Source organism: Heliangelus exortis, chromosome 21 (genome assembly GCF_036169615.1).
Source record: "Heliangelus exortis chromosome 21, bHelExo1.hap1, whole genome shotgun sequence".
Taxonomy (NCBI): domain Eukaryota; kingdom Metazoa; phylum Chordata; class Aves; order Apodiformes; family Trochilidae; genus Heliangelus; species Heliangelus exortis.
In genome coordinates, this window is record NC_092442.1 from 5722555 (window position 1) to 5736785 (window position 14231).

Here is a 14231-nt window from a genome sequence, read left to right on the forward strand (position 1 = left end):
CTGGGGCGATGGCTGCTGTACAAAATCACCTTCTTATCTGGGATACTTCTCTGCCTGGCTGGGCTGTCCTTGAGGGCAGCAGGTGGTGAGGGTAATAGCTCCCATCCCGTTGGCATCCCCAGGGGATGGGGATGGTGGCGCCCCACAAATGTGAAATGGCCCATGGGATGGACCTGAAAAAGAGGTGGGGTGGCTGCATCTTCCTTGTATGGTGAGTCCTCCAGTCCCTGCTGACAAAGCTGCCCCATACCATGGGGCTTGGCTCAAACAGTGTTTAAGCAGGGAAAAATTAGTGATGCTCTCCATGTGTGACTTCACTGGTCCAGCAATATCAAGTTAACTTTAATTTTTAGCTCATGACATCAGTATAAGATATACCTTGGGGTGAGACACTGGTCTGACTTTGGATCCCATGCAGCCTGGCTCTGTAAACATGAGCCAAACCCTACTGCAGTGGGTGGGGTCTCCACTGTTCTCATGGTCTCTATAAAAATGCATGACAGCAGTTGGCCTTTGGAGTTTTAGAAACACCTACATGGGCTTCCAGCCATTGTAATATCGAGTAGAGCTGCCTTTTCATTATCAGTGTAACACAATATTTATGTGTTTCTGGATGTGCAGTTGAACAGGATACAGAGGAGGCAAAAAGTTCTCCTGTAGCTGCAGGATGAGTTCTGTCAGAGTGGCAAAATGCCCCCATAAATGTGTTTCTGCTGCAGGAGGAGAAGCTTCCACAGCCCAGGCACCCCACAGCAGCTGCAGTGAATCTTCTGCCCTGCCCAAGCAGAGGTGTGGGGGTGGATGGAGAGTTTGCTGCACATCTGTGTTGGAAAACAGCCCCTCACTTTGGGAGAGGGTCTGAGGCTACTGCTGGGGCTTTGTCAGTCCAAAGCTTTTTCCTCTCGGGCATTTCTTGAGCAATCTGTCTCCTGCAGCCAGTGTGCTGTCCCTGTTTGGAAGAGTTGTTCGACATGATCTTAATCCAAGAGCTTGAATCTGTGCTCTGAACTCTTCCAGTGGAGTGCCTGGAAGATGAATGATTTAATACTGGATGGGGGAGCTGCTGGAAGGAGCAGTGTGGGCTAAGGGTGGTTGCAAGTGCTGGATAAGGGTTATGAGGGGGTCCTGGCTAGGGCAGGGGATGGCTGGACATGAGCAGTGACATCCAGGTGGGCACCAGAGCAGCTGCTGATGGGGCTGAAGGTGAGGGAGGAGGCCAGGAGGTGCAAGAGCAGACAGAGCTGGAGCCGGGGGTCCTGCAGGATCCCCCCACCAGCAGCGGTCCCTGCCTGGTGCTTCACCCCGGGGATGGGCTCAGCGCAGCACCCGAGGGGACAGACAGAGCAGCATGCGGGGCTCCACCAGGGTCAGAGCCCATCCCGGAGGGGGGTGGGACGGGCACAGCCAAGTGCTTGAAGGTCTCTCGGGGTAAGAATACAGTGGGAAACCCTCCGTGCTCCTGCCGGGAACCACCGGCGGGGATGTCCCACGCTGCTTCCCGAGAGCGAGCTCCGCTCCCAGTCCCCCCCACCCCCGGTGCAATCCCTCCTTCAACAAGCCCGGTGCAGCTCCCCTCGGTGCAAACCCTCCCCAGCCCCACTGCAATCCCCAGCGCGGCGGGAGGAAGGAAGAGCCCCGTCCGGCTCCAGCTTCCTCCGCAAGCCCTGCCTCGGTGCACGGTGCCCGCCCCCGGCCCTCCCCCGGCTCTCCCCGTTCCATGCACCCCACAGGCTGCCGAGCCCAGCCCAGCTCCGCTGTCTCCCCGAGGAGCTCCCGCCACCCCCGTGCAACAGTTGCCCCCAAGTCGTAGCTTTCCCCCTTCCTCCACCTCATCCCTGGGGGATCCCCCTCGGCACCGGGGAGGAGGAGGCGCGGGCTGCTCCGGGGGGGCTTGGGGGCTGCGCGGAGCCGTCGCCGCTTTGCAGGGCTGAGCACTGCCGCTCTCATCGCTCCCGCCGCTGCTGCCGCCACCGCCCGGGGCCGGGGGAAGGAGCTCCTCGGATCATCCCGGCTTCTCGCCTCCCCGCCGCGACGATGCGAGGCGGTGGAGCCCCGGCGCGGCTCCTCACCGCTGGGTGCAGCCGTCCTCTCTGCCTGCGGGAGCGGAACAGCCTCGCCGCCGGGCACCGGCACCCCTGCTAGGATCACGGAGGGCGGCGAGCCTCATCCTGCACCCCTTGAACTCTTTGTGTACCCTTGAAACCTTTTGTGCACCTCCTGACCCCCTCGTGCATCCCTTTGTTCATCCCCTCAACCCCTTGTGCACCTCCAAACCCGTTGTGCATTCCTCTGTGTACTCCTGAATTTGTCGTGCATCTCCCCCACCCCTTTGTGCATCTGTGTACCCCCAGAACCCTTGTGCATTCCCTCCATCCCCTTGTGTGTCGCCTTGTGCCCCCACCTCCCCTTGCATGCAGCCCCAGGGCTGCAGGAGCCGTGGCCACAGACCATGGGCACCAAGCAGACCAAGGGGTGCCAGCCGGGCAGTGCTGGGGAGAGCCCCCCAGCCCACCACCGCAAGAAGGTACCCCCCAGGGAAAGGGGTGACTTCCTCACCTCCCTCGTGGTGAAGTCCGGCGAGAAGTTTGGGAAAGGTGGTGGCAGCAGCTTGCCCCCTTACCACCGGCGGATCTGCATGATCCAGGACATGCTGGTGCTGGTGAAGCAGGGGAAACAGGAGGAGGCCACCGAGCTGCTGAGGCACCTGCGGCAGGTGAGGATGGGCAGGTTTCTCGTGGAGGGGGGGCTGCCTGGTGGCGGTGGGGAAAAGCTAGTGTAGGAGCAAAACACTGCTTGGTTTCGAAAGCCTTCTAGAAAAGAGGGGGCATGCTTTGGTGTTTGCAGGTCTAACTTTTGTGGCATAATTTTGGGGAAGTGGCTGAGGAGCTGCAGGGTGGTCATGGTGTTGGAGATGGAAGAATATCCCCAGGGATGTGTTTTGCATTGTCTGCAGTGAGGAACCCCGCTGGCTGTGCTTTTCTCCTTCCCTTGCTTGCTTTGTGGTGATAGCTCTGGGGTTTGCAGCATGCACAGCCCACTCAAGGAGGTTCCCACTCAACTTTCCAAAAGTTTGGTGTTTAAAGCAAATCTATGAAAGCGCTGAGGCAATTTGAGCTGGCAGCTTTTGAGAATCGTCTGTATTCTTCCCAGCTCAGAAATACCTAGAGTTGGCAGCTTTGCTTTTTATCTTGTTCTTTTTGATATGCAGTCCCTTGGTGGAATTTTGCTGGTGTTGAGTGGGAATTGTAGAAACGAGTGTGCAAGATGCTGTGTGGGAGCAGGGAATTAATTGTAAGGAGCCCAAGACCTTTCCCCTTGAAGTCTGCTTGAACTGGGCATTAGCTGAGAAGCAACACTACAAAAACTTGCTGTGAGCAAACGGAAAGGCAGCTGAAGAGCACTGCTCTATACCCAGCAAATTAGCATTTAACCTTTTCTACTGATAAATGGTGATAAAAAAGACCAAAGTGCTGGGCATTTCAAGGCTTTGGGGTCCACAGGGCTTTGAAAAACAACAAGTTTTCCACACAAACTGGAAGCAGACCCGTCATCAAGCTTGGTTTTCCTCCCAAGGAGCCTTCAAGGCACCCAGCTGATCGGCGTAACCAGTTCTACTGCCTGGGGAAAAGTTGCTCAGACCTTTACTGAACATTGGGAGCTGCTTTCTTGCCCTGTAGATCTGGTCTGTGTCAGTCTGTCCTGTGAAAACACAGATGGTTCAGAGGCTGATGGTTTCTTCTTGGGTTTTGTGTTTGGGTTTTGCTTTTTGCTATTTCTGCCCCTTGTTTTCTGGTCCTGCTAACTTTTTAGCTAGTGTGTGTGTTTTCTGGGGCATGTCCCTGAGCCTGTCACCCCCCTGAGAGGAACATTTTGATTCACCCCATCAGCCAGGGTCCCTCCTGCATGACCCAGGATTATCTTTGGAGCAGTCCAGCTGAGAAATCTGAATCGTGTTTTTTTGTTCCTTTGTAGAGAACTGTCACAATTCACTCTCCACTCTGAAATAAGGTGCTTTTTCGGAGGTGAACATGCCTCCTCTCTGGGAGTTGGGGGTATGACTCTATGGGATGATAAGCCCTCTGTGTGGGATCTGTGTGGTCATGGCAGATGAAGCACATGGTCAGGAAAACCCCATGGGGTATAAGTGGCCATGAGCTGTGCAGTTGATTTGTGCCAGAAGTTGCACCCTCTCAGCCCTGCCAAAGTGTTATCGTTGTACCAGCAGCCCATTGGAGCTGGCAGGAAGGCAGGTGCTAATTTTAGAAGGTGTTTATATCAGACAATCCCCCCAAAAATAAATCTTTGTGCCTGTGAAGTACCGTAAGTTGCTCCCAAGTTCTCTTGAGCTTCAGATCCTGTTCTTTTTTCTTAGCGATGCTCTGGACTGTGCTTTCCCTCCCCACAGGTTGCTGTTTTCACAGTGGCTGCCCCAGTGACAAATCAGACCCTGGGGGCATCCTGCCATCTGACTGGGGGGTTGGAAGCTAAAAATTAATTATAAAATGCTGGGGGAAACGAGGAACCTGTTATAGTCATATAACTCATTCTGAGTGTTTCTGAAGAGCTTGCTCTGAGAAAATAATCTTAGAGTGTCAAAATAGGGAACGCTTTGTCCTAGATACTATAATAGACTCAAAGCACATTTTTAATGAGATGATATTTTTCTTTGCCTTTGGGAAGCACATGTGGGCTGCCCCACTGAACAAATCCTGATTGCTGTGGTTTTCTTTGGTGTTCTGGGGCTGCAGTGGTGGCTGCAAGGGATACTCAGTTGCTTTCAAGGAGCTGGGGGTGTGAAGCTGTGGGAATCATTGAGACCTAAGCTTCTGCTGTGTCCCAGCCTGAAAAAAGGGATATGGGGGTGAAACAACAAACTTTCCCCTGAGGAGAGGGACCAATGGTGGGGCAGAGACCTCATCTGATGAGACTTTTATATGGCATCTACTGCTGAAGGGCTGTGGTGGTGGTTGGTCCATGTAGTTGCTAACTTAATGTGTGATGATGATGGTGATGATGTAATACTGAGTTTTTTGAGCAAACCTAATGACTTGGTGCCCAGTTTCATTTAGTCTTTATTTTTTGAAAATCCCAGCCATTTAGGTCACTGGGAGCCTTTCCACTGACTTCACCAATCTTTGAAGTCAGCCCAGCGTGCTAGTGAGGGAGTAGGTGACAACAACCCCACACTTGGAGGTGTTCCATCCCTTTTTTTCGAGCAGGATGTGCATGTTGCCAGATCTGAGGCTGACCAGCATTTCAGCTCTCCTTGACTTAACACCCTGCCTGACCCATTCCCTGCAAGATGAGGTTCCAGAGACTCCTCTTCCCACCTCCCAGGGCCCCCACAAAAGCTGCATTTGATAATTAGCCAAAAGGCAGGGCAGGAAAACCATGTTTATAAAGGTCCTGCCCTTCCAGCTGCACCACTGTCACCAACATCCAGAGTGGCCTTTTGCATTTCACCAATTTTATCCATCCTGCTCCCCTGAAACAGGAGCCATGCTGTTTCTTTACAGGCTCTCCTAATGATTAATTAGTGTTTCCAAGAATGCGTGGAGGTTGCAAACAATTACATAAAAGTGCTAAGATACAAAGCAGAGTTACTTTTGTTTAAAAAGGTAAAAAATGTGCACAGCAGACAGACTTATTTGCTTTGAGGCAGTTCCTGGGAGAGGTCAGCAGCAGTCTCCAGTGTGGAGGCAATTCGATCCCACTGCCTACCCTCAAAATAACATTAATATTATTGCTGCGTGCAAAGGCTGGCAGTGGCCTTTCAAAAGGCTACGTGCTTCTGTGGCACAGCCAGCCTGATTTAATGACAGGTTCTTTAGTTAGAGATACTGGTTGTTCCTCCCTTCTGCTATGGGGGACACTGACAACTGTCTGGAGCCTAAAACCCACACGGTAAGATTAAAATCCCCTCCCAAAAAAGGGCTGTCCACTGCCACAAGCCATCCTTGCCAATGTTGCACATAGGAAGCTCTTGGTAGTTAAATGCATTGAATGGTAAGTGGAAGTATAATTAAATACTTTAAATTTGTTTGAGGCTGAAGTTTGGGGCTGCAGGACACTTCCCAGCCACCTGGGTGGAGCTGGTTGCCTTTTTGGAAATATTCCTTTTACTGAATAACTTTGAGTCCAGTTTCTCTGCTCCAAAGCACCTTTCTGGATTTACCTGTCAGCATCTTCTCTGCTTTCCTGCAAGGAGCTGCTGTAGGGCCTCGCCCTAGGAAGGGTGAAAACTGAATTAATTTGGGGTGTCCAGCACTTGAGGAAAGCTGGGACCCTGCATCCTGGCCCTGCTGGGTGGGAGAATTGTGGCTTCTCTGTGCCAATGAATTGCTGTGCCCATTACCACCAGTTGCAGAATAGGCTTCAATATTACACAGTGGATCACATTTTTATGCTTCCCTTTTTTTGATGCACTCTTGAGTTTCAGTGGTTAAAGCAGCCAAGTGCTGTCAGTATATTAAATTCTGGGAGTGTCTCTCCTGCTGGGGAGAGGATTTGTAAAACAAAGCATGTTTTCCTCCTCTCCACTGCCAAGCAGATCATTTTCCCAAGTGAAATGGTGAGGCGCTTCCCAGCACATTACGTTTCACTTGAAGAATTTGCCATTGGTTATAGCTCGATGTGGAGTTTGTCCTGGGCTGTTGCTGTTGCTGCTGCTCCAGCAGAGCTTGGCTGGGGGAGAGGGGAGGAGGAGGAGGATGAGGTGTGTGCTGGCTCTGGGCATCATCACCTGCATGGGGCAGGAGGTGTACAATAATTCCAGGGATTAAAACAGATTTTAAAAGGGAGCCTCTGGGAACATAAGATGGCCAGGAGCCAAATAGCAAGGCTTCTAAGGTTGTGTCTCTGCTCACGCCAGCCTCATCTGGATGCTGGTGGGGTGTGAAAGGCAGGGAGAGGAGTCAGGGCCACAACCAGAGGCAAAGACACTGCAGTGACTCTGATTTGTAGGAAGGGACCAGAAGCAAAAATGCTCTGATGCCCATCAAGCCCTGCAGGCCCTGAGCGTGCAATGCAGGCAGCCACCTCCTGCCGTGCACAGATCCCTGTGGTTGATCCCCAAAAATACCATCTGCTGTGGGTGCTGGCATCTCCCAGCCCCTTCTGAGGCCAACCCCACCATTTTTTCTTTGGGAAAGTCAACTCCAGCATCTTGTACGGTGGGGAGAGTTTAATCTTAGTTCAGCCCAGCTGGGCAGTGTTACACTAGGGCAGGCTTGAAAAGCATCCCCTGTGAAGAGGCATTTGGCCTCTTGGTTTAACTTATTGCGCCCAGTAAGAGCTCCTGAAGCATTCCATGGCCCAGTATCAGCCCACTCTGTGTTAGACTTTGTGTCACACAGTGTGCACCTTCACTGAACACTCTGTGGGCCAGGAGTGCTTTTGGGAGCACTCAGTAGTGCCCAGACTATTCTTCAGATGCAGATATGCTGCTGTGTAGCAGATCCCCATGGAAGTGGGTTTGTTGTCAGGCGAGTTCGAGATGATTGCAGCCCCTCTGGCAGGTTGGCAGCATGAAGGAGATGTTTGTTGGTGCCACCTTGTCTCCAACTCAGACTTTCTCCCTGAAGGATGCTGGCCCCTGGCTTTGTACCAGCCTTGAAGCTTGTGCTTCGGCCCTGCTGATGCCAAAACAGCTTCAGTGTTACTCCTCAGCCCTGTGGTCGGACGTGCTTATTGACATCTAGAGCAGACCTTGGGGAGCTCTGTGGGATGGTTGATATGATCCAGTTTAGCCACAGCCTGCAGGTGCCTCATAGCTGGACTGGGCTGCTCTGTGCTTGCTCTCAGCCCTGCACACAACAGCCCTGGGGCATCATCCCCGTGGAGACTGTCCTGTGGCCTTTGGGATGCTGGAGGAACTTGGGCATTGTTGGTGACCAGGGCTCGAGGCTGGGGGGCTGCTCGTCTGGGTGGAAGTTGGGTAACCTGGAGAGGCTGTGTTGGGATTAGCACTTTTTCCTCTGGTTTGGATTGCTGATGAAACCAACAGTGCTCCCCACAGTTATTTTTTAACCCTTAGGCTGCTGGAGGTATTGACAGCAAATGACAGTGCCTGGCAGTGATGGGGTGTTTTCTGCCCCAGATGGGGTCTCTGGTCTTGTCACTAGCCCTAACCCTGCTCCCTAACCCTTCTCTTTCTTGCAGCATCATTTCTCCACTTCCTTTCCATCCTGGCTCCATCTGCTCTGTTTCTTTCCCCCATGGGATTCACAGGTGGATGTGTCCTGGTACCTGCTTGGCATCTGAGCATCCTGGCTTTAATTAACCCCCTGGAAAGTCGTTGCTCCTCCTAAGGAAAAGGTGTCTTTGGGGGATGCTGAGATACAGGGAGAGAGGGGAAGGCCAGGCAGCACACCAGGGAGGGCAGAGGTGGTACCTGCTTAGCACCAGAGGTGCTGTCCTGTGGGTCTCCATGCTCCCTTCACCCTGCTGCTGGCATGGAGCAGAGTGGGTTTTCTCTTCCAGCAGGGATGTCTCCTCTGGGATTGGGGAATCACAGGCACATGAAATCAGTGTTGCTAGTGGATGCATTCATGCAGCACACGCAACACTCCCAGACAGGGACAGCACTGAGAGAGCCTGAGCAGGGGTGAGGTCTGTGTTCATGTATCTTGCACCTAAGGAGTGTGTCCTGGAGTAGCTCCCTCCATGGTCAGCTTTCCAAGGGTCCCCAGCTTGGCCTTTCTAGAAGAGAGAATCTGAGAAATCTCCAAGCTGGGAGAGGTTAATGGTTGCAGTTGGCAAGCCAGCCCCTATTCAGCACTTTATCTATTTATATAATAGCAGGAATGTGTCTTTTCCTCCTCTCCCCCCCCCAGGCTGCTGCTTTCACATCTGATGTGAAATGCAGGCAGCTTGGGGCTCCAGCTCTCAGACAGCCTGGCGTGCACCTTGTTGGGTTGCTTGCTTTTTTTGCTTTTTTTTTTTTTTCCTTTTTATCTTGCTTCAAAATGTAAAACCCTGTGTCTGGGGATGTCTCTCTCTCCTGCCAGTGCGTGGGTGTGACGGCTGCGTGGGGAGATCCCAGTGCTGGGACCTGTGCTGCAGTGGTGTGCAGGGGCTCTCGGCAGGCAGGGATGCAGTGGAAATTAAGGATATTGTAGTTTCTTGATAGTTTTAGCTCATTAATAGTATTCCATGTGTTGGAAAGGTTAGTGACTGTGGCCTCCTCATAAGTAAAGGAGATGATTATATATTAATATGCATTCATTTTCTTACAAAGGGGTATGGAATTTTTTTTTTAGCCTTTAACTTCTGCAGGCCCCAGCCAAAAGCCTGAATGCATAACTGCCTTTCTCTCTTTTGTGTATCTCTACCTCTTTTTCCTCCAGTTTTGGAGAAAAGACCAGCAAATGGTAAATTTAATTTTGCCTCTAAAAGTAAAAGGAAATTGTCTTTTCCATTCTTCCCCAAGTGGAAAGTTTTAGCTCCAATTACTCCTGGCTCTGACCTTGCTGTTTTGTGAGCAGGAGCTGCTTCTGGCTTTCTGGTTTTCTCAGATCTTTTCAAGGCTCTCTACCTTTCTGGCTTCATGTCTTTCAAAGCCAGTGATGCTTTCCTTGTGCAAGGGTTTGAGTGCACGGCATTGCCAGCTTGAGGGAGAGCCTTGGACATGTATCAAAGCTGATGGGAGATACCCAAAGGCATGAGGGAGGAGGCATCTCAGTGGATGTCTGATTCCTTATGGCTTCTTTATATTATACCTTCCCAGAGGCCTGGCTCTCCTGCCATTACAGAGCAGGATGCAGATTTGAGATCAGTGGAGAGATTTCTTTACAAGATGTTTCTGGGTTTTGCATGAGTTCCAGCAGCCTGTGCATCTTTGTTGGCCCACAGAGGGTTTTCTTGTCCTGCTGTCCATAGGTGGTGGATGAAGCAGCTGCTTTCAGCCCTTCGATGTCCCCTTTGCCTTTGAAGTTGGTTTCTGAGAAACAGCAGCAGCATTTGTTTTGCTGCAGAGCTGCTTCTGCTTCTTCCTCATGCTGCTCTGCCTGCCTGTCCCTGACAGGTTTTGCAACAACTGTGACTTTGCTCACAGGGAGCAGGGGATTGCATTCTCGTGTTGCACAAGAGACAATTTCTGAGACGCTGTCCCTAAACTTCTAATAGCAATTGAGTTCAAATGAACATTAATTAAAAGAGAGTCCAACCAACCAGTCTGTGCTTGCAGCAGGACTCAAGTGCAGGGGAGGGGGGTGCATGTTCCTCTAGAAGATGGGGAAGCACATGCTGGGTTTCTCAGCTCCTAGCTTTGTGTTTAGCCCCAAAGAGTGAGAAAAGGAGTGCTATCTGAGAAAGCAAAAATATCCCAGGTTAGAAAAGGGGAGCCATTGGTGTGGGCTGTAGGGTGCAGAGCAGCTCAGCCAAGCTGGGGGGGACAGGGTAAGCACTGGCCCTTGCATCCACCCAGCTGGGAGGATGCTTCTGAAGCATCATGAACTTTGAAAACATTATATCAAAACCCAACAATAACACCTTTAATGGCTCATCTCTCTCAGGCAGCAGTCTTATTTGTACAAAGGCAGAGGTGCCCTGTGTTTGTGTCTTTGAGCAAATCTGTGCCCGGGAGCCCTTGGTCCTGTGGCTGGATACCACGCTGGGAAATGTTCCCAAAGCGACTCTCCCTTTGTCTCCAGGGATGCTTAAACTGAGCCCACTCAGGGGATGGCTTGGAGCTGTAAGGCAATTAATGTCTGTCTCGTTCTGCAGAGTTGTTCCTTTCGCCCCCATCCTCCTCAAGGCCAGGCAGATCTTGGCACAATAATAAATCCCAGCAGGGAAAAGCAAAATCTGCTGAGGAAGGAGAGCAGACATGCCCTCAGCATTTTGCAGACGATGGTGGGAAATGGTTATTTTAGCTGGAGATGTGCTGAGGGTTTTTGCTGGGACAACTCTCTCCCCATTCTCACCCTGCCTGCAGAGAGGATGGTGTTGATGGTGGGGCATCAGAAACCATCACTGTTTCCCTGACCATAATTTGGGGAACCCCCACCCCAGCTGGGATTGGAAAGCAGGAGACTGGTGGAGTCCTGTGAGATGGCAAGTGTAGGGATGAGAGCTTTGTGTTGGACCCAAGGGCAGCAAACCCCAAAAGATAAAGAAGCACTTTGGGGCAGAGTCCCAACCAGCTCCTGTGCACAAGGGATGCATCAAACCCACTTCAGCATCTGCTGTGGTTTTTGCTTGTGTTGAATAAGCCACAGGGCCTGGTCCAGGATGAAATTTGGAGTAACAAAGCACAAATCTCTGAAGTGACACTCAGGCCTGTCCAAACAGCCCATCCTTGAATAGTCCCTTCTCTCAAGGTCACCCATGGTGGAATGTAGGCAGAGCTAGCAAAGCTTTGCTTCATTCTGGCATTCTTCATCTGTTTCTATATATACTATCTATTTCTCTACAGCTCTTCCTGACAGGGTTGGAAGAAGATGGGATTGGGGGAAAGTCTTGCTTCTGATGCCTTCCTGGGCCAGGGTAGAAAACGTGAAGCAATTTGGGATATGAGTGTGATTGACCTATACCCATGGTGGTGACAGTAGCCAAAATCATGAAGGAGGGAATCTTGATTTAAGCAGCCTTTTTTTTTTTTTCCTTTGTGGGTAGGATTTTTTTTTTTTTTTTTTTTTTTTTTTGTCATTCTGTAAGAAAGAGGATGTTTTCCTGTTTGGTTGTAAAAAGCTGCTGCTGCTTGGTGTAATCAGATACTTCCTTTTCTGAGCAAGGAGCCTGGTGCATTTGTGGATAGTTATTTAGGCAGCTGTACAGTTGGGTGATTAATTTTATATGTTTTTATTCTGGTGGGAAATGGTGAATTTTGGGTTTCCACGACTGTTGGGGTTTTTTTATTTTGTATTTCTGACTAAAGTTACATCCAGAAAGCAAATATTTTAATGTTACTTGACCAGTTAATAAACTTTTAAGTATGCTGAATCTGTAGGGCAGACAAACATGTCTCAAAACATATTTTCCCTTTAAAACTAATTGATTCACTAACTAGAGTATTAATTGCACATAATGAATTACACTTCTGGTCACCATAATTAGTGACCTTGGCGTCTCAGGTTGTAATTTGACTTGCAGATTGGGAAATGTGCATTTCTCCATCATATTCCTGATTCGTTTAAGTTAATGTTGAGCTGGACTGGGTGAATTAACTGAAATGAAGGTGGTTTCTTTGTCCTTGTGAGAGGTCCAGGCTCCCCCAAAAGCAGCATTAGTGCCTCAGTCTTTTCTGCTTGTGCTCTCATCAGTGACTTTGTTTAAAAATTTGGCAGCTTGGCACGTCCTGCTTGCCCAGGCTAACATAAGCTGTTTAATATTAAAGCATAACCATAATTTGGCATCACCTTCAATTGTTTGTTTGAGTCTTTTAAAGTAAACGTATGTAATGTTTAAAGCTATTTAAAATAGTAATATTAGATGAATTTTCATGTCATTGAATTAAATCCTTGTGCAACCCATTCCTTAACACTTCCTTAGCAAGGCTGGGCTGGGCATTTACTAAGCTCTGTGCTGAGCCAAGAGCCTTTACCATTGGGTTTCTCAGAAGAAACTGAGCAGTCTGGGAGGATCCTACCCCTGTAGCTGCTGTTATCCCAGTTTGGAAGCACCTGATGAGGTTGATCCTCAAAGGAGCATCAAATTTCCCTGATGCCAGAGCGGGAAGTTACTGTGAAAGTCTCCAAGAAAGATTTTACTATCCAAACTTCTTCCCTCTGGGCCAGGTACCAAACACCAGATCCCAATCCAGGACAGCTTCCACTTCATTTAAAGGTTAAAAATCTTAGGCTCTAAAAACACAGAAACATGGAATAAAACATGGGAAAGACTTAATTTTTTAATTTTTTAGCCCCAAAACAATGTACCCTGTGAGACAGGGGCAAGGTTCCCAGTTTGCTGTGGTGTAAATCTCAGTGCTGATTAAGTCTTGGGGTGGGAAGATGGGAGGCTTTTGAAGCACCCAGTGAAAACTGGGAGTTAATTTGCCCCATCTGATGGCCTTGCCCATTATCTTCCCAATCAGCATCCCATTTTTCTGTGGGTATTTTGAGAGGAAACCCTCATTTTGTCAATTCCCTTCCTCAGGCTGCTGGGCAGCCTCTCAGACAGCAGACAAAATCAATATATTATTACGTGTGCCATTACTAAGCTGTCAGGCTGGAAATTACAGACTGCCTGCCTGGATTCATAGCGGTCCAAACAGCAGGGCTGTGCTTGATAGCTTTGGAAGGGAATGGAGAGCATTTGGTGTGGCTCTGTTTATTGCAAGTATAGAGCTGTGCCTGCTGCCCTCTCCTCCTGTCTTCACCAGGGCTGAGCAGGAGGCTGTGCTTTTCATTCTCACTTCAGATTATAAGTGTGGCTCTTAACCAAATACCTCAGTACCATTAAAACCTCTGATCACCAGTGTGGGTGATGCAGACAGGCTCCTTCCACATCTCTGTGGCAGGACTACGATGTCCATGTTCCAGCAGGCTTGGGGAAGAGCCCCGCCTAAGTAAGGGCTTGATGGTCATAACTGAAAGCCCTCTTTCTGCCCCAAATGAGAGACAGCGGGTTGTAGCAGGGTGATGTAGCTGCTGCCAGGGACTCTGGGTTTGGGGAGTTACTTGGTGTCTCAGTTTCTCAGTGTGAGAAGTAGGTGCATGCTGGGGATCCACATCCCTCGAGGTGCATAGGGACTTGTCTTAGGGAGAGCTGCTCGTCCCTGGGCCTTGTGGGTGCAAGCACACATTCAGTCTCCAGCTGAATTATTTCACTGATAGGAAGTCATTTGGCTTAAGCAGGGAGTAAAAAAAGATGTCTTTGAACTTTGTATGTACATCTGCTTTCTGACATCTCCTTTTTGAGCATAACAACCTAGTTCTTACACAGGTCACTACCAAAAGAGGCATTTCTTCTCTCTTGCCTTGTTGCTTTGGGATGAGGGTGTCAGGAGCTCTAAGAGCTACTAGGATTCCATCTCCAGATACTTCATCTCTGGCTGACCCATCTGTGAGTTGGTGGAATGCCACAGGGCAGATTTGCAGCTGGGGTGCTCCAGGCTGTGCTGCTAATGAAATGGAATGAAACTCTCTGGAGAGCTGCACAAAGCAAAACTTAGAGTTGGGAGAAGGAAAAGTTTGGTTTCTGACTGGATTCTGGAGTAGGACCTGAGTGTTACGAGCTTCTACCGTGTGTGTGTTTGTGCAACGCACAAGTAGATGTGTTTTTAGTCT

At 50.0% G+C, this 14231-nt stretch overlaps 1 protein-coding gene across 1 annotated transcript in view; it reads left to right on the forward strand.

The window, feature by feature from the left end:
* The first annotated feature begins 1708 nt into the window (after window positions 1-1708).
* LRRC75A (leucine rich repeat containing 75A) overlaps window positions 1709-14231 on the forward strand; it is a 64578-nt gene continuing 52055 nt past the window's right edge. The window contains exon 1 of the mRNA XM_071764804.1: window positions 1709-2713. Coding sequence (XP_071620905.1) covers window positions 2450-2713 — 264 coding nt within the window. The 5' untranslated portion in view covers window positions 1709-2449. The remainder of the gene's footprint in view (window positions 2714-14231) is intronic.